The 27,244-nt window shown below is 41.6% G+C and overlaps 1 protein-coding gene and 1 long non-coding RNA gene across 2 annotated transcripts in view; both read right to left on the bottom strand.

The window, feature by feature from the left end:
- Positions 1–27,244, bottom strand: part of LPAR1 (lysophosphatidic acid receptor 1) — a gene marked incomplete at its 5' end in the record, with an annotated part of 96,128 nt that overhangs the window by 35,713 nt on the left and 33,171 nt on the right. The window contains 1 exon segment of the mRNA NM_001244357.1: positions 26,211–26,958. Within this exon segment, the coding sequence (NP_001231286.1) occupies positions 26,211–26,958 (748 nt within the window).
- Positions 5,107–8,092, bottom strand: LOC146407146 (uncharacterized). The gene is made up of 2 exons (XR_014825712.1): positions 5,498–8,092; positions 5,107–5,221 (listed from the first exon to the last, which is right to left on the bottom strand). It is a non-coding gene; the product is annotated as an uncharacterized LOC146407146 (long non-coding RNA).

Below are 27,244 nucleotides of genomic sequence, written 5' to 3' on the forward strand. Positions count from 1 at the left end.
TGTCAATATATGTACATGCACACATATACGTCTAACCACACACCCACATTTCTTTGTACACATTTTTTCCTCGGAATAAATTCTTAGGAGTACAAAGACAGAAAAGGATACGAAGAGTTTAACGTCTTTAGATGTAGCTTTTTGCTTATTTTTCTATACTTATTATCAGGGAGGATGTAACCACCTTCCCTAAGAAGAGAGATTGAACAAGTTTGCCTTCCTCTTCCTGTTTACGTCCAGGTCTCTGTCATCAAAATAATTTAATAAATGATCAATTATCAAACCATGGAAACAACATGAATGACCAAATTAAAGCAAACAGGTTAGGCATAGAATGAAGTAAACCCTATGGTGAAAATACTAGGCAGCCTTTAAATATTACAGGTAAAGGAAGCAGTATCAAGCATGACATGAATTTTATAACGTGACTGTTCTGCTTATATGCATGTACACACACACGCAATAGCTACTGAAGGCAGCCACCATATGCCCTGGACCATGCTAAGCTTAGCACGTGTACTTTCTCAGCAGTTCTCTCAATAACCTCAGGAGATGACACTCCCACCGGCTCTGTCTTACAAATGAGGAAGTTGAGGTTCAGAGAGCTCACGAAGCTTTTCTGGGCAACCCAGCTAAGAAATGGTAGATAGAGCTGAGAGAGTTCCTGTTGTGGCTCAGCAGAAACAAATCTGACTAGTATCCTTGGGGACACAGGTTCAGTCCCTGGCCTCGATCAGTGGGTTAAGGATCCGGCAGTGCCATGAGCTGTGGTGCAGGCTGCAGACATGGCTCAGATCCTGCGTTGCAGCGGCTGTGGCGTAGGCCAGCAGCTACAGCTTCAATTTGACCCCTAGCCCAGGAACTTCCACATGCTGCAGGTGCACCATCTGCCTACCACCCCCCAAAAAAGGGGGAAAAATGGTGGCGCTAGAATCAGAGTCCAGATCCTAATCCCTGAAGAAGCCATGGTTCCAAGCCCCAAGACTACACTGCAACAGGGAAAAACACACTGGATGGAAAGGTGTCCAAACGATGGTGGTCAGATGTAGGATGGATTTCTATTCTTATTTAAAAGTTTGAGTCCTTTATAAAGCACTGATACTGGATTGATTTACTTTGCTAATCAGCATAAATCAGTGAAGAGTAAATAGACAGCACATGCAGCCCTTGTGACTGGGGGCCAAGAGGTGTGGATGCTTCACTCTCCAGGACTTGGCCACGGCTACGGTTCTCCTCCTCCTGCCTTGCACTTGAGGTGGTACAGTCTTCCAACAAGACAGGTATCTGCTTGAGCCCCTCAGGTTTTCTCTAGAGAATGTCAGTTACCACCCTCACCTCCCACCCCTGCCAAGAAAAAAAAAAAACAATCTCCACTGACTTCAAATATTCTATACTTACTCGAAATGTTAACATAACAGTGGTTCAGATGCTATCAGGTAATATAATCTGAAAAATGAAACCTTGCAAAAAGAACTATATAATACAATATGCATGGCTCACTGCATAATTTATTCTTCTAATTAAGGTAAAATAAAGAATCTTAAGAGCTGTTGCAAGAAAGATTATAGCAGCATTCTGAGTGCTAGGCATATTCGCTTTAATGCTATTAACAACTTTATAGTTGGAAGATTAAAAAGCTTATTTTCAAAACATAATCCGGAGTTCCTGTCATGGCTCAGCAGAAGCGAATCTGACTAGTATCTATGAGGACACAGGTTCGATCCCTGGCCTCGATCAGTGGGTTAGGGATCCAGCATTGCCATGACCTGTGGTGTAGTTCACAGATGAAGCTCAGATTCTGGGTTGCTGTGGCTGTGGTGGCCACAGCTCTGATTCGATCCCTAGCCTGGGAATCTCCATATGCCGTGGGTGGTACAGCCCTAAAAAGACAAAAAATAAATAAATAAATAAAAATTAAAAATCAATCAATCAAGGTATGGGGAAAAAATTTCAATTTTCTTAAATGTTCAAGGTACAGGATAACAGGTTTTAAACAGTCTAGGAAATACTCTAATGAACTTCACTCTAGACTGAATTAACCAACATACTAGAGAGTCAAGCCCCACAGAGGTGCTTTCCCTGAGCTGCATTCTGGCAGCAGACTACTGGCCTTCAGGAAGGAATGCTGGTTAAAAAAAAAAACAAATAACAACAACAACAAAACAGCCCTATGGGCTGCGGCACTGCCCCTGCTGAACGTGGTGGGCTGTCCAGTCCATCACACCATGGCCCATGTGTCCATCAAAGATGACGACCCATGAGAGCAGTGTCTCTCTGGACTCAGCAGCCAAAAGTGCTATTGCTCCTGATTCTACCTTACAGCCAGCAAGTCATGGGTCCAACTGGGTTTATGTCTGCTTTAAGCACAAGAAAGTATATCCTTGCCTGGCCCCATGTCACTTTCTTACATTTATTTTTCCCTTTCCCTCCTTTTTCTTGCTTATTTTTAATTCAACTTTGTCCTCTGAACTGTATCCATCTTTTTAAGCTGCCTTAAATCCTTCTTTTTAAATTCAAGGTGAGATATAAACAAACATAGACAGATACTCTGCACAAGCCTATGAGGCTGTTTATGTCATAAAAATCACCCAATATGCATGGAATCAGCATGTCTCCCACAAACCAAAAAGGAGAAAATAGGTTTTCATTTCTATTTTAACAGTGAGGTCCAGTCTGAGGTTACCGGCCACTCAGCAGACAGATTACAAGTGACCCCAACACAGTTGCTGGCTTATCTGCAGGGTCACTATTCCAACATGGTTATGTGTTTCCAAGCCACTGTGCTCAGGAAGAGAGTAGTCAGGGATACAAGACTTCGGCTATCCTTGAAGTGAAGAGACAAAGGGAAATGTCAGGCTGAAGATGTGACATTTCCAAAACAGTAGATGGATGATGAGGCAAGAGACAGGAGAAACAGGACAGAGTAACAACTTAGCAGCTAATGGAAAAGAAGAATTCAAGATGTGTTAAATGATGCATTCTTTAAGGAAAGACAAATATTTGTGGTGTAAATATTTTTTAATGTAGATTTAAATACAGAATTTCCCACCCTTTAGTTGTCCATCTAATAACGTTGATTCCTTTTAAAATGGTGCTTTTCAAAGCCAATTTTTTTCTTGCAGTTGAGCTCATATTAAAACATGTGGCACATGACATGATCCAGCAATCCCTGTCCTGGGCATATTCCCAGATGAAACTATAGTTCAAAAAGATACAAGCACCCCTACATTCACAGTAGCACTATTTACAGTAGCCAAGACATGGAAACAACCTAAATGTTCATCGACAGATGATTGGATTAAGAAGCTGTGGTCTATACATACAATGGAGTATTACTCAGTCATAAAAAATGAAATAATGTCACATGCAGCAACATGGATGGACCTAGAGATTATCACATTAAGCAAAAGAGAAAGACAAATACCACATGATATCACTTATATGTAGAATCAAAATATGACACAAATGAACAAATCTACAAAACAGAAACAGACTCACAGACCTAGAGAACACTTTTCTGGTTGCCAGGAGGGAGGGAAACACTGGGAGTTTGGAATTAGCAGATACAAACTATTATACACAGAATAGATAAACAACAAGGTCCTACTATATAGCACAGGGAAATATAGTCAATATTCTTTGATAAACCATAATGGAAAAGAATATGAAAAAAGAATATATACATATAATAATTACTTTGCTGTAAAGCAGAAATTAACACAACATTGTAAATCAACCATACTTCAACGAAAAAATTTTAAACCATGATCTATAAAAAACAAATATGGCACATATATGGTGGACACACTCTATGGTGACCTCCCCCAATGAGTCACAGCCTTGAATAGTTCCCCCCCCTACCCCACCATGTGTGGGAAAAACCTGTAACTTCTTCTAACAGAACACAGAAATGGTTATGCAGCATTCCCTTGATGGTTTGGTTATACGGCAAAGGTGAAGAGATTCTGTATATGTAATTAAATAAATATAATTATTTATGTAATTAAATGGATCAAAATGGAAATTATCCAGAGGCAGTAGGACCTAATCAGGTAATAAGCTCTTCCAAAAAGAAGCTAGAGGTCAGAGAAGCTATGTAGACTTTCTCTCTCCATTACTGACTCTGAACAAGCAAGCTACCATGATTTCACGATCACAAGAAAATGAATTTTGCCAACTACTAGAAGGATCCTGCAAGCAGGCAGTCCCCTGGTCTGGCCTCCAGATGAGAAAGGAGCCCAGTCAACTCACTGATTTCAGCCTGGTGAGATCCTGAACAGAGAACTCAATAAGGAATTCTGACCTACAGGACCTATGGGAGAGTAAATGAGTGTTTTACCACCAAGTGGTTACACAGCACAGAACATTAAGGCAACGTCTAAAGATAGTCAGTTTGCATGAGCATTGCCTTGTATTAACAGAAAAAAATGGAAGTTTTTTTTTTCGCGTTTCTATATACATAGGATCTACTTTTTTTTTCTCTAGGGCTGCCGGTACAGCATATGGAAGTTTGGAGGCTAGGGGTCAAATCGGGGCTACAGCTGCCGGCCTACACCACAGCCACAGCACTGCCAAATCTGAGCTCCAGCTGTGATCTACACCACATTTTGTGGCAACACAGGATCCTTAACCCACTGAGCGAGGCCAGAATTGAACCTGCATCCTCATGGATACTAGTCGGATGTGTTTCTGCTACACCACAACAGGAACACCTATTTTTTTTTACACCTCTTTATTGAGATAAGACTGACATCAGACTCTTAACTACTCACATCATACCTAGCCAAGCTCTCTTGTTAAATTCTCCAGATACTTAAAGCTGCTGCCACCACACCCATGATGCTTGACTAGAGGACCACCGTGCTGAGTCACTGTGGGAGTTAAGTGCTTGCTTGCCCAAAGAGACTTGCCTCTGGTAGGCCAGGAAATGCTTAATTTGCTAGCCTGTGACTTCTACAATTTTCTAATAACGCAAGAGAGAACTAGGCTACATCTTAACATCCGTACAGTAACTCAGTACGTGGAAGTCAATGCCTTTGACCTTCAACCTCAAAGCTACAAGACCATCTATTCCCCCCTCACCTTCTTTCTTTTGTCTTTTGACTCTTTAGGGCCGCATCCACAGCATGCGGAGGTTCCCTGGCTAGGGGTCTAATCAGAGCTACAGCTGTCGGCCTATACCACAGCCACAGCAACACCAGATCTGAGCTGTGTCTGTGACCTACACCACAGTTCACAGCAACACCGGATCCTTAACCCACTGATCAAGGTCAGGGATCGAACCTGCAACCTCATGGTTCCTAGTCAGATGCATTTCCACTGCACCACAACAGGAACTCCTATTATTATCATCATCATCATCATTATTTTGCATTTTGCCATTTTAGGGCCGCACCTGCGGCATATGGAGGTTCCCAGGCTAGGGGCTGGATCAGAGCTGTAGCTGCCAGTCTACACCACAGCCACAGCAATGTGGGATCCAAGCCATGTCTGCAACCTACACCACAGCTCACAGCAACGCTGGATCACTAACCCACTGAACGAGGAGGCCAGGGATCAAACCCGCATCTTCATGGATACTAGGTCAGGTTCTTTAACCACTAAACCATGAGGGGAACTCCGCCCCCTCACCATCTATTTGGGCATGACAACCACATAACAAGTAGAAGACCAGCAAACTCCCTACAGACTTGAAGAGAGAAGCCAGGGTTTCATTTTTCCATTTTTACACTGAGACCAAAACATAGTCCAAGGCCAGGCTATTCAGCTGAGCCTCAGTTCCATAATAGCATGTTCTCTCTGCTGTGTGCAAAATTATACACTGATGATGTATTTCCATGCCACTGTGCCCAGAAAGTGGTTAGGCAGTGATGGCTCTGACATGGGTGAAAGGGTTAGTCATGTGAACGTTTAGAAAAAAGCAGAATGGGGGAAGAGAACATTTCTCTTTCTGAAGCACTTTTTTGTCAATTGGAGATTGAGCTTAAAAAACATTTATATCTTTTGAGCGATAAATACAACGTTTTGGACACGTAGTTTAACCAAGGCCACAAGGTACTTTCTCTTTCAGAATTATTTCTAACAAAACATCGGCAGTATTTTTTCAAGCTGTTATTGCTTCTTATACACTAAATTAATAAAACTATTGTAACGTAATCTTCTAGACACAGCAGAAACAGCAAATTTTCATTGCTTAGGGGAAAAAAATCAAAGAAGATAACAATCATCTTTCCTTTTCCTTTTCTTCCTTCCTCACTCATTTTTAAGGTTTTAAATATTAAAGGTAGTAAGAGATTAAGTAAGGAGTCCCGGCATTGAAAGTACAAATCTGGAGTTGGGGTGTTGGTTCCAGCAAACCTTTAGCAATACACATAATTTCTCAAGCCTCAGTTTTATCATCTCTAAAATGGGCAAAAGGTCATAAAGTATATGCCAATTATGTCAGGAAAATCTTGAGATTATGTCTGTTAAGATACTTTAATTACATAAACCAAATGTTATAGGAATGTAAAGTGGTTTTATTTTCTCATTTTAATATCCATGTTCTTGCTCAGAAATTGGCAAAAAGACAGATAACTAAACTTTAAAAATGAGTGGTTTGTAACTTTATTCCTAACAAAAATCAAAATACTTGCAAGTAAATTTTATGGCTGCTGCCAGGAAAATAAAATAGTAATGGTTAATATTTATTAACTGCTTTAATAACACTTACTAATGTCAGGCATTGTGTTAAAAGGCACCAGATTTTATTTTATTACTTCAGTTCATTTTCTTATTTTTTATACAAAGTCAGGTCCATTATTATCTTCATTTTACAGATGAGGAATCTGACGTTTCAGGAAATTAAGCAATAAGTGGTAAACCTAGGATACAAAAGCAAGCAGGCTAATCCAGAGACCACAAGTAACGCAATGGCTTCGAACGCATTTTCTGGATCGACATGCAGAGGGCAGGGACAGTGAGAGAGACGTGGACCAGACAGGTCCTTGTTGCTCTAAGGCAAAGAGCGGCTCTGGTGAACTGAGAGGCATGGTGTGGAGAGTGTGCCCACCCCTGTGGCAGGGACACCTCTGCAGACGGATCTAAAGATAACAGTACCTCCCGGGGATACCAGTGGGCAGCCTGCAGAGGAAATGAAGCTCCCGGGAGTTTCGAATGGCAGAAGTCTGACAAGATTTCGAGGATGGTGACTGATCCAGAGCCAGCTACCAAACCACACCAGGACCTCTGGGGCGGCAGAACTGGGGCAGTGGCTCCAGAGATGGCTGCGGCTGGATGGAGACCAAGCAGAGAATGGCTCGGGGCAAAGGGGAGGGAAACTAGACAGCGAGAACCAAGAACAGGACTAAAAACAGGAACCAGAGAACAAGAGAAGTCAAGTAGCCCAAAGAAAACAAAACAGAACTGAAGTACAGCCAGAAAGCAGGAACATAGTGGGGCTCTAGTTCCCAAACTGTGCCCCATGGCACCTGAGGGTTCCCGTTAATTTAAAAGAACAGAAGCAGACAGACAGATAAGATGGACAGAAAAACAGACAGACATCGAGGGGAGAAGAATAGGTATCAATATCTGTCAGAAACCCCTGAACAGCGAGCTTGAAGTAATTCACCGTTTCAACATTAGATGGCATGACATTCCTTTCCGTGACATCACATCTCTACAGTTTGTCTGCTGTGACAAAAATCAAATCCTGCCAAAAAATCAGCGTGGGGAACAGGAAATGGGGATGGCAGAGGCCACTCTTAGTCCAGGTTTTGAGAAGTTGTGATGAGGCCTGACGAGGCACACATGGGGCCCTCAGTCACTGCTGTTAAGAATGAAACATGATTTTCTTCCTTTCGATGTATGGGTTTTTGCTTTGTTTTCTAAAATGGCTACTCATTTATCAGGACCTGTCAGCTCATTAAGTTTATTTAACCACTTAGTAAGTGAAACTGTTAAGTATTTCTTTGGGCCTGAAAGCACTGTGAAAAAAATTACTGAGATCATAAGGGCACGGAGGGATTATGGAAACATCTAGATCAGAGAAGACAGACACGTGGGGCTCTCAGAAGTTAGTTGTGTCTCGGTTTTCAGAGTCATTCTGGATCCCTTGACATGGCAGCACCGCCCAGCCCAAAGAAAACCTATCTTATGGAATCCCAGAAGCAGGATGGGTCCTGTTCCTTCTGGGCTGACCCTTCTTCTCACAACATAATGAAGATTTACAACAGAGAGGATTAATCCAGGGACTTTGGGTTTCAACACGGCAATACGATCATTCAAGGAAAACACCACGTTACCTATTTCACAATAGTATCTACCAAGTACTTACATGCCTGGCATCTTATATAATAACCCTACTTAATTTTTTGAGGTTTTACTGTTTCTGCCCTGCCTCTCATCATGCAGACGGGGACATGGAAGCTTGGAGTAACTGAATATGTTGCCCAAGTTGACTCTTTTTTTTTTTTTTGTCTTTTTTTTTTTTTGTCTTTTTGCCTTTTCTAGGGCCGATCCTACGGCATATGGAAGTTCCCAGGCTAGGGGTCTAATTGAAACTATAGCTGCTGGCCTACACCGCAACTCACAGCAACATCAGATCCTTAACCCACTGAGCGAGGCCAGGGATCGAACCTGAAACCTCATGGTTCCTAGTCGGATTCACTAACCACTGAGCCACGACGGGAACTCCAAGCTGACTCCTCTGGTATGCGGTAGGGCTAGGATTAGAACCAAGCTGCTGGCACTTCAGAGGTAACACTGTTACCCCTGTGCTGCACTGTTCAGCTGTTAGGCTTTTAGATTCTAAAGAAATAAATATACTTGACTTTTGCATGGGACAAAGTACTTCAAAGCCATACATATATTTAAATGGGACTAAATGTATCTCTATTTTTGTTCAGTCTTAGTTTCTAAATCCCAGAAAAGTTTCCACCTCTTTTCTAGGTTTACTAATACCCACTTTCACAAACAAAAATAATGTCAAGGGTTACAATGTGGCACCATTAAGAAAGGGGGGGGAAGCCACCCAACCAATATTGGCATGACTATAACAAAACATTCTCATTCTCTTGTGCTAAGAACGTAAACTGGCACAAACTTTCTAGAGAACATTAAACAAGAGTTAATCAAGATTTACAAAGTCTCAGTGAAGAAGGCAGAGATTCATACTAGGTAATATTTATCTCGCTATTATTTATAAAAAAAAAAAAAAGAGAGAGGGAGTAAGATAAAACTCAACTGCCTAGGGATTATATAATACCCCATCACTAGGCTGTACTGAACTTTGTGTGGAAAACTCATGTTTTCAAAGATCACTTAATGGCATGGTTGTTAACATGCCGAAGAGAGATTTAAAAATCATGCCAAAGAAAAGTATGTACCATACGGGTCTCAGTTGTAAACTACTAATCAGAACAAAGGATTGGAAAGAAATAGCATACTCATTTTAATAAATATTTTGGTTTTTCTCTGAATGGTTTAGAATTCTAAATTTTCTTAATTTTTCTTTCATAATTTCACCTATTTTCCTCTTGATAAATACGCATTCCTTTGGTGATTAGAACAGGATTCAGTACTTAAGGGGGTAAATGCAGTCTAACAGATTACCTCATTCCTAAAACATCACCTAGGATTCAACACTGGAGACTCAAGAAACTCATTTACATAAAGCTTTCCTGATAGGATTCTCTCTCCTCTAAATTCCCAGATAGCTTTATCCATACTTCTTTTTTGGTATTTTTGTCACCTCTGGTCTTTCAAAATAATCATCTCTGTACACATGGCATGTTTCTTACCAGACTGCAGGCTTTAGGATGGCAGGACCATTTCTGCTTTGTGACTGTATTTGCCTTAAGCCTTAGTTCCATTCTAGCTTATAATTTAGTCACATCTGTAAATTAGCAATGACTGTACATTTTGGTATTTGTTATCCCAATACATAAGAGGCATGAGATGTCCCTTGAACTGAATTGGTTTGTATACAGTTGCAGTGTTCCTCACAGCACCAAAAGGAAAACACGAGATCCAGTGGGTGGTACCCTAAAAAATGGCTCTTTCCCAGATCTGGCTCAATATATACGATGGTCCATCTACACGAAGACATTCTGGCCTCTAGGGAGAGGGGAGACGGGATGTTCCCTGCACCCAAGATGTTTGAGGAAAGGATGAAAGACCATGGAAGACCAGAGAGCCCTACTATTGCACAGACAAGAAAGCCTGGCTTTGGAAGAGGGTAGGAATGTCATAATCCTTATAATCTTATCCCACACCAGGTTTCTAGGATTTTACATTCATTAGTTAAATGAGTAATTAAGAGATGAATGGATGGATGAATAAACAAACCACAGTAATGCAAGTTGAGTCCCCATAATAGGACACTCAGTTCCATTTCTATGAGCAAACAGTGGGAAAATGCCACTACTGATCATATATGCCAATAAAAGAGGCTAAATGGCTCCAAGAAATGACTATCTTGGGAAAATAGTTCAAAGGCTAATTGCTACTGGTCAAAGGTGGTACTTTCATAAACACAGAGCAATAGGTCAGGCATGAGAAGTTCATGTTGATTGTAACAAGTGCCAGGCAGCATTCTAAGCACTTTGATACATTTAATTCTCACAACAACCTCCCCATATGAGGGGAGAGTGATAATAAATACTGCTCTCCCCAGTCATCAATGGGGAACAGAGCTCAGAAAGGTCAAATATATTGCCTAAGGTAACAAAGTCTATGTCAGTCAACTTCAGGTTTTTAACCCATGTACATGTAATGTACCTCTTAATCCCATGCTCTTTAGGTTATGGCATGCTGCCTCTGGAAGGAAAGGGGAGACATGCAGCCTATGAACTAAATGACTGATTTATATTCTGTGAACATGTCCATGTAGATGATACAACTGTATTAGGTTAATGCAAAAACAAACACTATTGCTCTATCTCCTCTCTTTGGAGCAAGGGATAAAAAGTTCCTCCTTAGAATAATATAGTCACATGCCTACCTGAAAAAAGTCCTAGGTTTTATGCCATGATTTCTCAAGGTATCTTTATGACAGGTCAGTCACATTTTTCAAGCACTAAATTAAAGGTGACAAACTTTCCTTGGGTGACAATAATAGCATGGATATTTCATATATGTTGAGGAAAGCTTATTTAGTGTAAAAATATCAATTTCCTTAATAATAAACTACTTTATCGTAGTAGTATTGTATTTTCTCCCTAATTCCACCTTCCTTTACCTTTTTTCCTCATCCTCTTGCAAAAGCAGGTATACAAACACACACATGTCAGGGAGATCACAGGTCTTCACCCATTTTGTTTTTTTGGGTTTTTTTCTTTTTCTTTTTTTTTTTTTTTTTTGTCTTTTTAGAGCTGCACCTGTGGCATATGGAATTTCCCAGGCTAGTGGCTGAATCAGAGCTGTAGCTTCTGGCCTACGCTGCAGCCACAGCAATGCCAGATCCAAGCTGCATCTCTGACCTATACCACAACTCATGGCAACACCAGACCTTTTAGCCCCTGGGCAAGGCCAGGGTTCAAACCCGTGTCTTCATGGATACTAGTCGGGTTCATTACCACTGAGCCACAGCAGGATCTCCTTCACCCACTGTTTAAATAATACCAATCATATGTCCATTTTGGTGGGAAAGGTGAAAAACAGACTTTAGAAATGAGCAAGGACAGGCTTAATTGCTAGGTTTGTGCAACTGAACTATGGCTATCTGGAAACCAACAGAGATTCTGCTTCCGTAGGTCTGGGCTGGGACCAAGGAATCAACCTGTTAAACAAGCACCCCAGGTGATTCAGATGCAGGCGATCCTTGGAAAACACTTGGAGAAACACTGGTACAGATGAAGAAATGCCATAGAGGTTAAGTGGACTGCCCAAAGTCACACCAACTAGGAAGCGGCAAATGTGGAGTTAGAACATGGTTAATGCCTTTGCAATGACACTACATCATATTTCATGCTTAGCATTCCTTTTTTGGGGGTCACTACTCTATAAGCAGCAGCTGCAAAAATATCCATAAATTTATCTGACACTTCCTATAAAAAGAGCTCTCACAATAATTACCATACATGATCATCATAAAAATATATTATCTACATCTAGCATAGCAGGGAACTGAAATGTAGAGAGCTTAAAATTCATGCTAAAATTTTTATATTAGATAAATTTGGGGCAAAGTAGTAAGACTTAATGAAATCTGATGACTAGTAAACACTCCAGTATTAACCATATCATCCTCACTTTTTTAGACACTCTCAAAACTGTAAATACTTACCTAGGAAAAGTTAAAATTGGTATAAAAAATTAATTGAAAATAAAATTAACAGCCAAACACACAAAATTTATTATATATTAAAACCTAAAAAGAGCTCCTGATGTGGCACAGTGGGTTAAGGATCTGGCATTGCCACAGCTATGCTGTAGGCCACAGCTGCAGCTCGGATTCAAGCCCCGGCTCAAGAACTTCCATATGCCATGGGTGTGGCCAAAAAAACCAAAACAAATAAAACTGGAAAAAGTAAAATATTTTTGGTAAAACTTAGCTTGTAAAATAAAGCCAAAGAAAAGTAAATGTGAGAGGAAAAATAAAAATTCACAATGGTAGACACTTAAATTGCTACAATCTAATATATTTACCAAAAACTAACCAATAAATTAAGTCTTCGTCTTACAATCTATACAAAAACATTTGATTCCCATGAAAATTTCAGTTAAATTATAAAGATGGCACAAAAATATCCTCAAAACCTTTTCAAAATAATGGATCGAACATCCGATAACTTCAGTAAGCTACTACGAATAGAGCTTATAAGTCAGTGGTTGCTGAAGGATAACACACTGCAAATGCATTGTAATGTAATGCCAGTAAATTATTTATTATTTGATATATTATAGAAATATCAATGCATACAGATGAATGTATTTTCGAATTTTTTTTCTGTTCCTCTTTCTGATGTCTTGCAAACGTATGTATGCTTTAGTGACAGATTTATTGCCTTAAAAGCAGTAGAACCAGTTCAGATGGAACTAATATATTAAGAAATTTCATTATGGAATTATATCAACCTTATTATCCTAGCCTAGCAATGTAATAATCCCTACTGCAGTTAGACTTATTATTCCAATTTGGTTTCTACAGCATTCTCTTCCATTCTAAATAAAATGTTCTATGCATTAATAGTTGTAAATAAGCTAGAATATACATGCACAGTGCCTTAGAAACAGTGGGGGATTTTTTTGCATTTTTGTTTTTGTTTGGCTACCCCATGGCATATGGAGTTCCCGGGCCAGGGATCAGATCTGAACCACAGCTATGACCTAAGTCGGCAGCTGCAGCAACGCTGGATCCTTAACCCACTGGGCTGAGCCAGGGATTGAATCTATGTCTCAGAGCTCCCAAGACGCCGTCGATTCATTGCACCGCAGCGGGAACTCCAGAAATAGTGTTTTTTTTTTTTTTTAATGCAAGCATCTTCATTTTATCCTCAAGACATAAGACTCTGCCAAATTAAATAAAGCTAGTGCTCTAATCTCTCCCACTTTTGTTTATTTGATCATTATATATGAGCTCTGCAGGATGTCCAAACACAGGCTTCCCCTGTTTTCGTTCAGAAACTCAGATTCCAGTGCCTCGATTTATAGCTGGGCCCCTCCTTTGGGGCTGGGGCAATATACAAAGGTTCATTCCCGGGCATCGCATGCACAGCAAGGTTAGCGAAGCAAATCCCACCAGCATAACATGGTGAATCACTTGCTGGCTGTAGCAAAAGCTTGTCAGCTTTTCACCTCATCAGTTTCCTGTGCAGGTCCTGGAAGGCTGGGCTCCTAAGCAGCTATCTTCTGTCTCCCCCCCCACCCCAAGAAAGGAAAATAACCCGAGCAAATGAATTCCTGCCTGCCACATGAAGGGAAGCTTTCCGAAGTGTAGAAATACCCATTAAGAATGAACTCATGGAAAACCCTACTTAAAATGCAGTGTTCTTTGTGTCAACAAAAGTCTACTTGGGCAGGATAAATAGGTGAAGCCATGAATTTCCAGTCTCTGGATGCCAGACTAAACCCCACTTCTTGAAAAAGACCCTGTTATTGCTGTGTCACCCCTATGAGAACTTCGTATTTGCTTTGGATCATTATAATAACTCCTCTATTGGCAGAGGAGACCTGCCAGGGTTTAAGTAAAGCCATGACCACACTCAGTCTAGACAGTATCATCTTCACTAAAATACATGAATAAAAAGTAGTTTCTCAGAGCATAAGGCCCTAGTTTAGACCTCAAAGGAAAAAAAAAAAAAAATCAAAGGTACAAACACAAGGAAAAGATATTTATAGGGAAAAACAAATTGCTAAAATGCTGTTTTCAAAGAGCATGACAAAGTATATGCAAAAGAAGAGAAAAATTCAGTTTTGAACTGGAGGTATATATTACCTGTTCATAAACATACATAGTTTTGTGAAACAAACATAAGATTCCACAAAGCAGATATGCCCCTTTATTTCTAGACAACTCAAAAACCAGAAATATTAAATAAATGAAATCCATGTGTACTTAAATTGATCTCCAGGATAATACAGAAATCTGTAAGACGAGGAAAAAAATCTGTAGAGAGTTGACTGCCATCTAAAATGCTTCATTTCTCATCCAATGCTGTGGGTGTTGGGATTGCCAGATAAAACACATAATGCCAGTTAAATGTGAATTTCAGATAAACAATAAATACTTTGGGGGTTGTTTGTTTGTTTGTTTTGTCTTTTGTCTTTTTAGGGCCGCACCCACAGCATATGGAGGTTCCCAGGCTAGGGGCTGAATCGGAGCTACAGCTGCCGGCCTACACCAGAGCCACAGCAACGCAGGATCTGAGCCGTGTCTGTGACCTACACCACAGCTCACGGCAACACCGGATCCTTAACCCACTGAGCAAGGCCGGGTATTGAACCCCTGTCCTCATGGATACTAGTTGGATTCATTAACGATTGAGCCACAACGGGAACTCCTGAATACTTTTGTTAACTTACGTATGTCCCATGCAATTACTTCTATTTTTCTAAATTTGGCAATCACCCTGTGTGTATGTATTTATCCTAAGTATAGATGTCCACATCTATGGTCAATGATCTTTCAAGTCCTGAAATATACATGTTACTATAGGGCACTTCTTACTTTCTATGAGATGTTAATGCGCATATGCAGAAAATCATTCCTTTCCTTATAGGTCAGTAGCCACTCAAACTCATTTACTTCATGACCAATTTAATGTGAATCTAATAACTGTGGTCAAGTCAAAAAATGAATCATACCAGTGTAAAATCCAGGCTAAAAAATGATAAGCACAATGCTGTCTTAAAATCACACAAGCTTCCCTTCCCATCCCCACCCCCCACAAAAACCTAATGGGTTAATTCCATATCTAAGTAACGTATTACTTGCAATACAAGGAAGTAACTGAGTATTTAATTCAATTCAGGGGGCAAAGAATAACAGAAATCGCTTCTTGACCTGGGTTCACATGGCAAATTCCTACACATCACCGAAGATGTTATTTTGACGTCACTTCATCATGAAGCCTCTACTGACACTGCCCAATTAGAAGAGCACGCTCCCATAAGCACCGTGCATATTTTATTTATCAAATTATACTGTATTTATTTAAATTATCTATCACGATCTACTAAAAGAAAGCCCCTTGAGGACCAGGTCCCTATTTTCACTAATCTCTGCACCCCTACCCCTTAACAGAGGACCCAAGAGACACTCAATACATGTTTTTAAACAAAAGACACTACTATTAACAAGCTCACATTAGAACTTAACCTAAAGAAATGCCCTTGACAGGAGGGACGTGGAAGTGCCTTTTTATAACTACCTTATAATAAATATTCCTTTGAATGAGACTCATTGCTAAGTTCCATTGAATTTCAAGCTACACAGGTATATTTCTACTGTTGCTAGGGAACCTGTAAAACTCCATCCTGAGTAAAAGGTATAGTTCATCTATTCATTCAACAAAAGGGTTTTCCAAGTGTGGAGCCCTGTTCTAGATGCTGGGAAATAAGATAAAGCCTTGCCATCATGAAATGGCCATAAGAATACTCCAAAGCGATGCATGAAGTAGCAGTGAGCGAAGAGAAGGGGGGTGAAATTTTCCTTTTGCTTCCAGGTGGACAGAGATGGTGCCCAGCGTGAAGGAATCAGAGGTGGTCGCACTGTAAAGCCAGGACTGATAGGGAACAGCAATGACTCTGTCCGTTTGCCATGTCTTTCATTTTCACCAGACACAGTCCTTCACTGTGGATCAAATGGAGCCCTAAACTGTGACCAGGTTGTCAGCTGCATCCTAAGCATGACTGGTCCGCCAGAAGGAATGGATGAGCCCTTCTAACAGACATGGAATGGATGAGCCCTTCTAACAGACATGGACAAAGTGGCCTGCCTCATCTCAGAACTCATTTTAATGGTCAAACACTATTTGATCATCTCCAGAGAGTTACCAGGTCAAAACCGTCATTTCTTATGGTGCTAATAGGACTTCTTCTACATGGGGCTGAGGCTCAACAAATAAAGTGCAGGCGACTCTGCAGTACATATGTATCTTAGGAAAAGCAAAGGCCGCTCAAAATAAAATTTGCAGCCTGTTGTTAGAACCAACAGCTGCTAAATCACAACAATATTTTCATGCCACGTCATAGATATGAAGAGCCATCACAGCCACCAAATCCACTACTGTATGTGTGCTGGGGTGTGGATCAGTGGGGACATGTCAGAGAGAGAAAGGATGGGGGGGGTCGTGGGGGGCTGTGGGGCAGAAAATGCACATGCGGACAAGACTTCAGAGTAATGACAATACTTGCTACCATTCAGTGTTTGACATTAGCCAGATCCTGTGCCAAGCGTGCTTGACATGAACTACCTCATTCGACGCTCACAATCACTTGATGAGAAAGGTCCTAGTCTCTCTATGTTGTTAATTCTGAAGCCAAGGTTCAGAGAGGTTAAGTCATTTACTCAAGGCTATGAATCTAAGAAGCGAAAAGTCAGGATCCAAATTCTCAACTCCGGCCGATTCTATTTCAAACAGAACCTCTCAAGCCCTGAGCAGCAGTGATGCCCAGAGGTGACCACGACTCCTTCAGGAAGCCTTTGCATCCTTCGTGACCTTGAAGGCTAAGGACAAATGACTGTGTGACATGCACGCTGGGACCGACAGGCGTCTCAGCGAGACTAGGGCTGAATCCGTCTCATCAGACCTAAAATAAGCTTCATGTTCTGGCTGCTCCATCCACACCTCAGAAGGAACTCTGTTAGGTTAGTGTGGTATTTTTGTTTTCTGTTTCTGTCTCAAAGTTTCTTCGGCGTAAAAATATTTGAATGGAGTCGGGCAACAAAAAAAGGCACAAAGAGCTGGTCTTTGAGGGTTGTTTTCTCTTTTGACCAGGCCCAGGATCCGGGGTCTGGACAGCACCGTGGGGCTTGCACGGGGCGTCTCTCCCGACCACACCCGCCGTGCCAACCAGCCTCTGGGCTGGCCCAACAATGGAGGCTCTCAGGATGGTCTCCCAGGTTCTTCCTCAAAGAGGCCTTCAGAAGGATGCCACGGGGACCTGAGGAGACTCGAGGGTAGCTTGGGTTCCTCTCCAGAGCACCAGGAGGTGCAGCTGGTCACCTGTGGCCAGAGAATAAGAGACTCCTGTGTCCACTCCCTTCCCCCAGCAACAGGGCCAACTGGGAAACCCTCCCTAAACAGCTCTCTATTTCAGAGTACTTTTTTTTTTAAGCATTTTTTGATAATCTAAATGGACCACTCCCTTAACAGGGGCATAGTACATCTAAAGCTAATTATTAAATAAGAAGCTGATATGGAGAAAAATCATAGGCCCTTGGACTTACTCCAGTTCTCCTGCTGTGCTTTCCACTAGAAATCTCTACATGGCTGATCCACAGTAGTTATGTCCTTATCTTATTTATAGAGTTATGAGTGGAACTCTAAATAATCTTAGAAATCAAATCGGCCAACTCCATCCTAGAGATGGAGGTACAGAGAAATTAATGCACAGAGAAAGTAACATGCCCAGAATCACCAGTTAGTAGAGTCGGAAGTAGACCCACAGGCATCCTGCCTCAATGAATGTAAATAGCAACACACATCACACACACACAAACACACATGCACACACACACAGTAAAATATAAACTTAATTTTAAAAAGATAAAAGAGAAACTAATACAACCCTGCTATTAAGAAAGGAAAGGGGATGATACGTGCAAAAACTACATAATTAGTAATTCAGTGTCCAATGACTTTTGTCAAAGCTTCATTTCAGAAATCACCAGTTAGTTATAACAAGGCCAAATTCAAGGGGACCCTTTGGATGGGTTCCAGGTACCTTTATAGCCACAATGTTTACACCTAATCCTGGTTAGCCACATAAATACATGTTGATATTCACGAGGAAGAAAATGATGGAAAGTGTGGATGGACCCGAAGAAGGTGGAGGCCTAGGCAGTAAGAATAGCACCCTCTGGGAGGTAACAAGCCTAGTTCTTGGTTTGAGCCATCAGCTAACTCAGACCCGCATTTCTCAATTAACTTGGCAGCTTTGGTCTCTTTATTTGTAACATTAGGAAATTGGAACATGTGTCCGGTATTTTTTTTGCGGGGGGGGGGGGGGTGTGTGTTTGGTTTTGTTTTTTAAGGCCACACCCACGGCATATGGAAGTTCCCAGGCTAGGGATCTAATTGGAACTGCAGCGTCCAGCCTACACCACAGCCTCAGCAATAAGTCTGAGACCTACACCTCAGCTCACAGCAACACCGGATCCTTAACCCAGTGAGCAAGACCAGGGATCCAACCTGCATTCTCACGGATACAAGTCAGGTTTGTAACCCACTGAGCCACAATGGGAACTCCCTGGACAGTGTGATTTTTCAAAGGACCCTTTCAGCTCTAAAATTCTAAATCTGAACAGATCCTTGGTTTAACAAGGGGAAAAAAGTTGTTCTTTACTATCTTTCTACAGTGGAACAAGTCCAGTGTTGAGCTCTGCATTTAAAAAAACAGAAAAAAAAATGTAGGAAGACTATAAACAAACAGGAAGAGAGCCTAGAAGGAGGGTGACCATACATTCTGGATAAGTCCTGCGTTGTTCCAGTGTCCTGGTGAGTGCCTGTGTTCACTCCCAAAAGTGTCTCAGTTTGCATGATAATTTATACAGGGACCCCTAAAAGGAACTGGTGTTCTTTATCTTAAGGAATCCTTCGGATCTCTGGTCACCTACAGGCAGAAACCCAAGCTCCTTAGTATGTTATGAAGGCTTTAAGCCCAACTCTCTCCAGCATACCCACCATACGGTAATCATACCTGACTATTTTCAGTTCCCCAAAGGTGAGCAGGTGCTTAGCCTCTCCTCTACCCCCCCTCCCCCTACAGGATGGCAAGCTCCTCCACAGGCATCAAGACTCAATACCACCAAGAGGAGACCAAGCCTCCCTTCCCTCCACTCTGCCCATACATCAACTAGCATAGGATCCGACGGCTTTTGCAACTTTCCTGAGTCTCCCCTGGTACACCATAACCTCTGTGAAGAACAGAGTTTAAAAAGCCAAAATAAACCAGAAAGCTTCTGCATAGCAAAGGAAACCATCCACAAAACAAAAGGACAACCTACTGAATGGGAGAAGATACTTGCAAATGATATACCCGATAAGGAGTTCATACAAATATATATATGAACTCATATGACTCAACAAAAACAAAAACAAAAAAAAACTGTTTAAAAATGGGCAGAGGAGCTGAATACACAGTTTCCCAAAGAAGACATACAGATAGCCAAGAGGCACATGAAAAGATTCTCAAGCCACTAATTATTAGGGAAATGCAAATCAAAACCACAATGTAATACCATCTCACGCCTATTAGAATGACTGTTATCAAAAAGGCAGGAAATAACAAGTGCTGGCGAGGACAGGGAGAAAAGGCCACCCCGCCTGTACTGTTGGTGGTGATGGGAATCGGTGCAGCCGCGATGAAAAACTACATGGAGATTCCTCAGCAAGTGAAAAACAGAACTCCCATATGATCCAGCTATCCCACTTCTCAGTATTTATCCAAAGAATATGAAAACACTGATTTGAAAAGGAATAGGCAGCCCTATGTTCATCATGGCATTATTTACAATAGCGAAGATGTGGAAACAATCTAAGTGCCCATCAATGGATGGCTGGATAAAGAAGATGTGGTATATATACACAATGGAATACTATTCAGCCATAAAAACAGGTGAAATCTTGTTATTTGCAACAACATAGATGGACCTTGAGGGAATTATGCCAAGTGAAAGAAGTCGGAGAAAGACAAGTACCATGGGACTTCATTCATATGTGAAATAAAACAAACAAACAAAACGAAATAAAATAAATGAATAAACCAAAGGCAAGCATGTGGATACAGAGAACACTGTCATACTTACCAGAAGAGGAGGGGTGGGGAGGAGTGTGAAATGGATAAAGGAAATCAACAGCATGTTAATGGAAGGAGACTCAATTTTTGGTGGTGAGAAGGCTGAAGAAACCATGCTGTACATATATGTTAACTTATGTTATAAACCACTGTCATCTCAATTGAAAGAAACAAAAGAATGGAGGAGCTCCCGTCGTGGCGCAGTGGTTAACGAATCCGACTAGGAACCATGAGGTTGTAGGTTCGATCACTGGCCTTGCTCAGTGGATTAAGGATCTGGTGTTGTTGTGAGCTGTGGTGTAGGTTGCAGATGCGGCTCGGATCCCACGTTGCTATGGCTCTGGCGTATGCTGGTGGCTATACCTCTGATTAGACCCCTAGCTTGTGAACCTCCATATGCCGCGGGAGCGGCCCAAGAAAATGGCAAAAAGACAAAAAAAAAAAAAAAAGAATGGAGTTTACCTTATACATCTTTTTATCCCTTAGCACATAATTAGCACTCAACATATATGTTTGTGGAATTAAATTGAAAAGAGACGTGCACGGGAGTTCCGGTCGTGGCTCAGCAGTAACGGGCCCAACTAGTAGGATCCATGAGAGTTCGATCCCTGGCCTCACTCAGTGGGTTAAGGATCTGGCATCGCTGTGAGCTGTGCTGTAGGTGGCAGACACGGCTCGGATCTTGGGCTGCTGTGGCTGTGGTGTAGGCCAGCAGCTGTCGCTCTGATTTGACCCCTCGCCTGGGAACTTCCATATGCCATAACCGCAGCCCTAAAAAGCAAAAAAAAAAAAAAAAAAAAAAAAAAAAAAGAGAGAGAGAAGTACATAAAGATTTGCTAACAGGCTATTAGCCAAATTGTCTTTCATCAGAGTGAACATAAAGTCATTTGGCCCCACCTACTATTATTCATACCAGTCACAGTCTCTTGCGGGACCTGTGAACAGCATCCTATGACGGGAGGTCATGGTTTACCAGTTCTGCTACTTACAAAATAAGTTTTCCTGAACAAGTTACCCTATCTTAACTCAGTTCCCTCAGTATGCAATGGGGAAAACACACTGTTCCTTGGAATTAGAAACAGTGCATGAAGGGCAGTGTCAGGTACTGACCCTAGCACAGGGCACACAGGTGATGAGCAATAATTTAGCTTCAGCAGTGATCATTTCTGGCCAGGACAGATCAAACTAAAAAAACAGTGTCTTCTCCCAAAGAGCGAAGCCCCACCTGGTTTTATTTCGCTTTATGTCCCTCATTCTCTCCCATGATTAAGATGCAAAAAACCTCCACACCATAACCATTGCTTTGTCTTTCCAAATCCTGGTTTCTCTCTTCTCTAATTATCCCCAACAGGAGTGTCATCACAAGGAGCAGAGCGAGAAAGGCAAGGACTTGCAACTCAAGATAGACTGTGGTCAAATAAGGAAGAACTTCTTGACTGCCACTCTGATTCAACCGTGGAACAGACTCAAAAGGAATTCTTGGTAAAATGTCAAGGGGGGAGAATTCAAGCCTGGGGAAGGATTACATGACTTCACGCTGGGACAATGAGACCTCAAGTTAACTACACCTTGAACTAAACACTCCCTCCATCAGAAGCATTCAGTTACGGGTGCTCCAACACCAACCAGTGGAAAAGGGCCCGTGAGATGAGAGTCAGAAGCATCAGTCTCAGAAGCAAAAGGGGGAAAGGAATGCTCCCTTAAAGCTGTCTCCGACTCAGGAAATAAAGCACAGGCGGCTAGGCAGTTATCAACAGAGAAAAAAAATGGGGAGAGGGAATCACAAGGTTTCAATTTAATAGCACAGTGCTGTTCAAACATTATAACAAAATCCCGCATGTGCTGGTAGCTGTTTTTATTATAGAGAGTCAGCATAGCATAGAGGTGAAAAATACTTGGGCTCTAGAACCAGACTGCCTGAAACATAACTCAGCTCCTATACATAACTAACTGTGCGACCTTAGGTGAGTTACCTAACCTCTCTGTGCCTCAGTTTTCAACCTCAAAATGAAGATAACAAATAGAGAATGGTACCTAGACTCCATAGGGTTGCTCTTTATAAATACTAATTTCTAAGGTAGAGTAGTGCTGGGCACATGATTAATGCCATATGGATTTGACAAATAAAAAAATTATTTAGACCCAGTCCTCACTCAAAAACAGCTTATAACAACCTTGCACTTAAAAACTGCTATTGTGGCGTTCCCGTCATGGCGCAGCAGAAACGAATCCGACTAGGAACCATGCGGTTGCGAGTTCAATCCCTGGCCTTGCTCAGTGGGTCTGGGACCCGGCATTGCCATGAGCTCTGGTGTAGGTCACAGACGTGGCTCGGATCTGGCGGTGCTGTGGCTGTGGGGTAGCCGATTAGACTCCTAGCTTGAGAACCTCCATATGCTTTGGATATGGTCCTAAAAAAAACACACAGAAAAAAGACATCTCCAACATGCTATTGCTATTGTCACCATTAAATCTCAAAAAAACCCTTGATTTTATGCTAACAAATCTCTTTGTTGATCAAGATGACTGAATAGGTCTAAAACCCAGAGGTCATTTCCATGCAGTGAAACGGAAACCGAAGGTCGGACAGTTAATCAAACTGTAATCATCCTCAGAATAAATGAATAAAATATGCATTATTTATTGAGCAGCCATTGTGGCCAGTCACTTCCCAAGTTGTTATATTTGGCTGGAAGGCATGAGATGTGACAGGAGTGCAGGTAAGTGTGGCTCCTGCCACATGACAGAATAAACTGGCACCGAGTTAGTGAATCCACCATGGCTCTCTCCAGACCTCAGTTTTGAAGGCTCGCAAACTTGGTTTTGTCACCACATTCATTTATACAGCAGTTATTTGATGAGCACCTACTTTTGTGCCAGACCCTATGCCAGGTAATGTGGAGAAAATGGACAACGGCATTACAATCCCTGCCAGTGGTCACAAAGCTGCCATCTGGCAGAGAAGACGTATTAAAAACCAAACATGTACCCCCAGATCCTAATCGTCAAACAACTCATTTACTAGGAGAAGAGCTTCAAGGAGACTAGAATTCTTCTTCCTACAAGACCAACCCATCTCTTCCAGGCAGTTATGATCACACAGAATTCAAGCAGGGGCATATGTGGTATGAATGGTGCCAGGCGCCACCTGGACAACCACAGGACAGTATAGGATTGAGAATTATCTATTCCGACCCCCACCCACCGGCCCATTCTCGCTGCTTTTCTCAGAAAGGCTATAGTCGTAATCAACAAGGACCTAGGATATATAGCACAGGGAACTATACTCCATGATTCGTAATAATCCATAAAGAAAAAGAATCTGAAAAGAGTCTCTGAATCACTGTGCTGCACACCTGAAAGTGACACAACACTGTAAATCAACTATCCTTCAATTTAAAAAAATATTTGAAGGTTACATCCACTTATGCAATTTCTTCTTCCTATATTACAATTCCATACACATCTCGCCTCACCAACTTTCTTCATCCATCACCCTAGTTGAAGTTTTCCATGTTCTAACACTTCTTCCATCACCCATCTATAGAAATAACCCTGGTTATTCCAGAGACAGTTACAGGTATTCAATCTTTATAGAGTCCACTGTTTAACCTCAGAGGGCAGCATTATTTGTCAAGTTTGGGGTTGGTGTGGTGGGGCAGAAGAGGCACTTAGGGATGCAGAACACTGAAACTGTTGCTCCGGAAACTCAAAATATTTCTTCTTTAACCTGCAAAACTACCCAATGAGGCACAAAAGTTAATTTTATAGGAACCATTAAGCATACCACACGTCGGAAAAATGCCAGGCATTATACAAAGGTCAAAATTAAAACAAGAACTTGGCAGGTTCATAGTCCATAGTCATTTTTCTGCTGGTGGTTCTATGAGCTATAAGCAGTACCTGAGATCATTTTAAAAGTGCACTCATATGAAAAGTTTCAACCAACATTCAGATCAGCAGCAAACAAATACTTGAGTCAATACAGAAGTAAAATATCTCATGATATTTGATGTAAAAATAGCACTCATGGTAAACTCATGGGTTTACACCCATGGAAGATGGGTTTCCTCCATATCGTGCAGAATGTATACTTGAGCCCCAGATATCTTCAAGGCTTTGGTTGCTAAGTAAATACAGAGGGGAAAGCACTTTTGTATTTCTCCTGTACTCTGTGGGTTGGAAGAAGAGCAGCCATTGTGGCCAGTGACTTTCCAAGCTGTTGTATAGGAATCACATCTGAGGTGATGCTGGCCTCAGTGGGGATATTACCTCCAGCTTGAGTTGTGTTAGCAATGCCCAGGCCTGGTCTTTATTCTTCTAGTCATAATTAGGGCTCTCCTCCCTGGGCTACAATTAAAGTAGCTCCCAGAGTTTCAGAGGAGCCACACAATCCCAGGTTGCAACCACTCAACGCTGTTTACAAACTGGAATAAAGAGCAATAGAGGGGAATTCCCAGCATGGCGCAGCAGAAATGAATCCGACTAGAAACCATGAGGTTGTGGGTTTGATCCCTGGCCTTGCTCAGTGGGTTAAGGATCTGGCATTGCCATGAGCTGTGATGTAGGTGGCAGACATGGCTCAGATCCTACGTTGCTGTGGCCATGGTGTAGGCTGGCAGCTATAGCTCCGATTAGACCCCTAGCCTGGGAACCTCCATATGCTGCAGGTGCAGCCCTAAAAGGACAAAAGACAAAAAAAAAAACAAAAAACAAAACAGTGATAGAGGAACTTGCCACTGACTTTCCATGGAGAAAGATGAAACACTAATGATTTTTTTAACTATTTTTTTAAAATGGAATCAAACATTAAGATGAATACAGTCCATGGAGAAAACATAAAATTTTGAAAAATGCTCATTGGAGAACTGTTCAGCCAGGCACTCTGAGCTCCAAGAGAAATGTTCTGAGCGTCTTCGTCGTGGGCAAGTCTCTAAGAGTTAGCACAGGGCCTAGAACTTATGAGGTGTTCGTTAACTATTTGCTGAAAATATAAATGAATAAATAAATACATGATCATTACCATGCATTCTGCATCCAGGAAAAACAACAGTTATTTCAAGGCCAAAGTTATTTGTATATACATCGCATAAAAGAACAAAATCTTGCTTTTCACCTTGAATATGAATTAACTTCCACCACCACAAACAAAATGAATGGAAGAAAGTAAGTTTTCACGAAGATGACTATCACAGAATGGTACTCAATTCCAACCCATTTTGTGCAGGTAAATGTATATGCAAAATCTTGATATACTTACCCACATGTATGTGGGAACAATTACACAGTGTGAAAGATACCTGATGTAGAAATAGACTCATTAAAAGGAACTATATATGAAAGCATATTCAGAGGACAGTAAAAAACACTTTCGGAGAATCTGTAATAAAGAGACCACAGGCAAAAGTGCCACAATTTGGGCTGTAACGAAACCTTTCCAAAGGAGATATTTTCAATATTTGAAAGCCAAACTCATCCACAACATCATCCACGTCATCAACATTTCTCTCACATCATTGAGATATTCTTTCCCTGAGATCAACTCCGTATGGGTCCCAGAGAAACAATGAAAGAAAGAATAAAGAAAGATCTGGATGCTGACTTCAGCAGAGACATTTGCTCTAAAGGTGCCCTGTCCTTCCTTGATTCCTGCACACATACCCACTGGATGTTCATATTGCACTTTGCCCCTGTCATAATAAGCTACTCTGGTTTATATTAAGATACTGAGAATCCGTAAAGTAAGTTAGAGTCGAGGCACAACTCACCGAGAACAATGACCACAGTCTTCAGAAGACTCATCATGGTATCCCGGTTCCGCCGGGGGCCAGAACTATGCCGAGACATTCTCATAGTCCTCTGGCGAACATAGCCAAAGATATGAGCATAGAGAACCACCATGACGACAAAGGTCACCAAGTTGAAAATGGCCCAGAAGACCAAGTACGAGTCACTGTAGAGGGGCGCCATGTTGGAACAATGCTCAATATCACAGATGCAGTTCCAGCCCACACTGGGTATCGCGCCCATAACAATGGCCATGGTCCAGATGACCACGATCACCACCACCACCCGCCGGTTGCTCATCCGCGTGTGCAGCTGCATGCGGAAAACTGTAATGTGCCTCTCGATTGCAATGGCCAGTAAGTTGGCCACGGATGCCGTCAGGCTGGTGTCAATGAGGCCCTGACGCAGGAGCCACGTGCTGACCGTCAGTCTCCGAGTGTTGGGTCCTGTGTTGAACATTAAGTAGAAGTAGGCCAACCCAGCAAAGAAGTCTGCGGCAGCCAGGTTCGCCATTAAGTAATAAATAGGAAAATGGAAGCGGCGGTTGACATAGATTGCCACCATGACCAGGAGGTTGGCCAACATGATGAAGATACAGACGGTGATTCCAAGTCCCATCACCAGCTTGCTCACTGTGTTCCATTCTGTGGCAAGGTACTTTCCACTCCGGTTATAGAAGAAGGCGATGGATTCGTTGTAGAAGCACTGCGGTTCATTCATGGCTGTGAACTAAAGAGAAAGGAAGACAGATGAAAAAAAGAGAAAAACCACAGATCCAAATTTGAAGATGCATAGATAACACAAGGCTTCTATGGTAAATGTGGCAAAAAAAAAAAAAAAAAAAAAAAAAAAAAACAGGCTAAAAGCAAAGATTTTGAAAATCTGGTCCTGCTAATGTTCTATGATTATGTCGAAACCCCAAAGTTTCTCACTGTTTTACTGTCTTCAAGATTAAAGACAGTCGAAATGAAATAAATGACAAGGTCTGTGCTTGGTGGTTGCACATCACTGCAGC

Source organism: Sus scrofa, chromosome 1 (genome assembly GCF_054392235.1).
Source record: "Sus scrofa isolate SSC_HxYL_T2T_F1_AM1 chromosome 1, Sscrofa_HxYL_maternal_Yorkshire_Landrace_v2.0, whole genome shotgun sequence".
Classification (NCBI taxonomy): Eukaryota; Metazoa; Chordata; class Mammalia; order Artiodactyla; family Suidae; genus Sus; species Sus scrofa.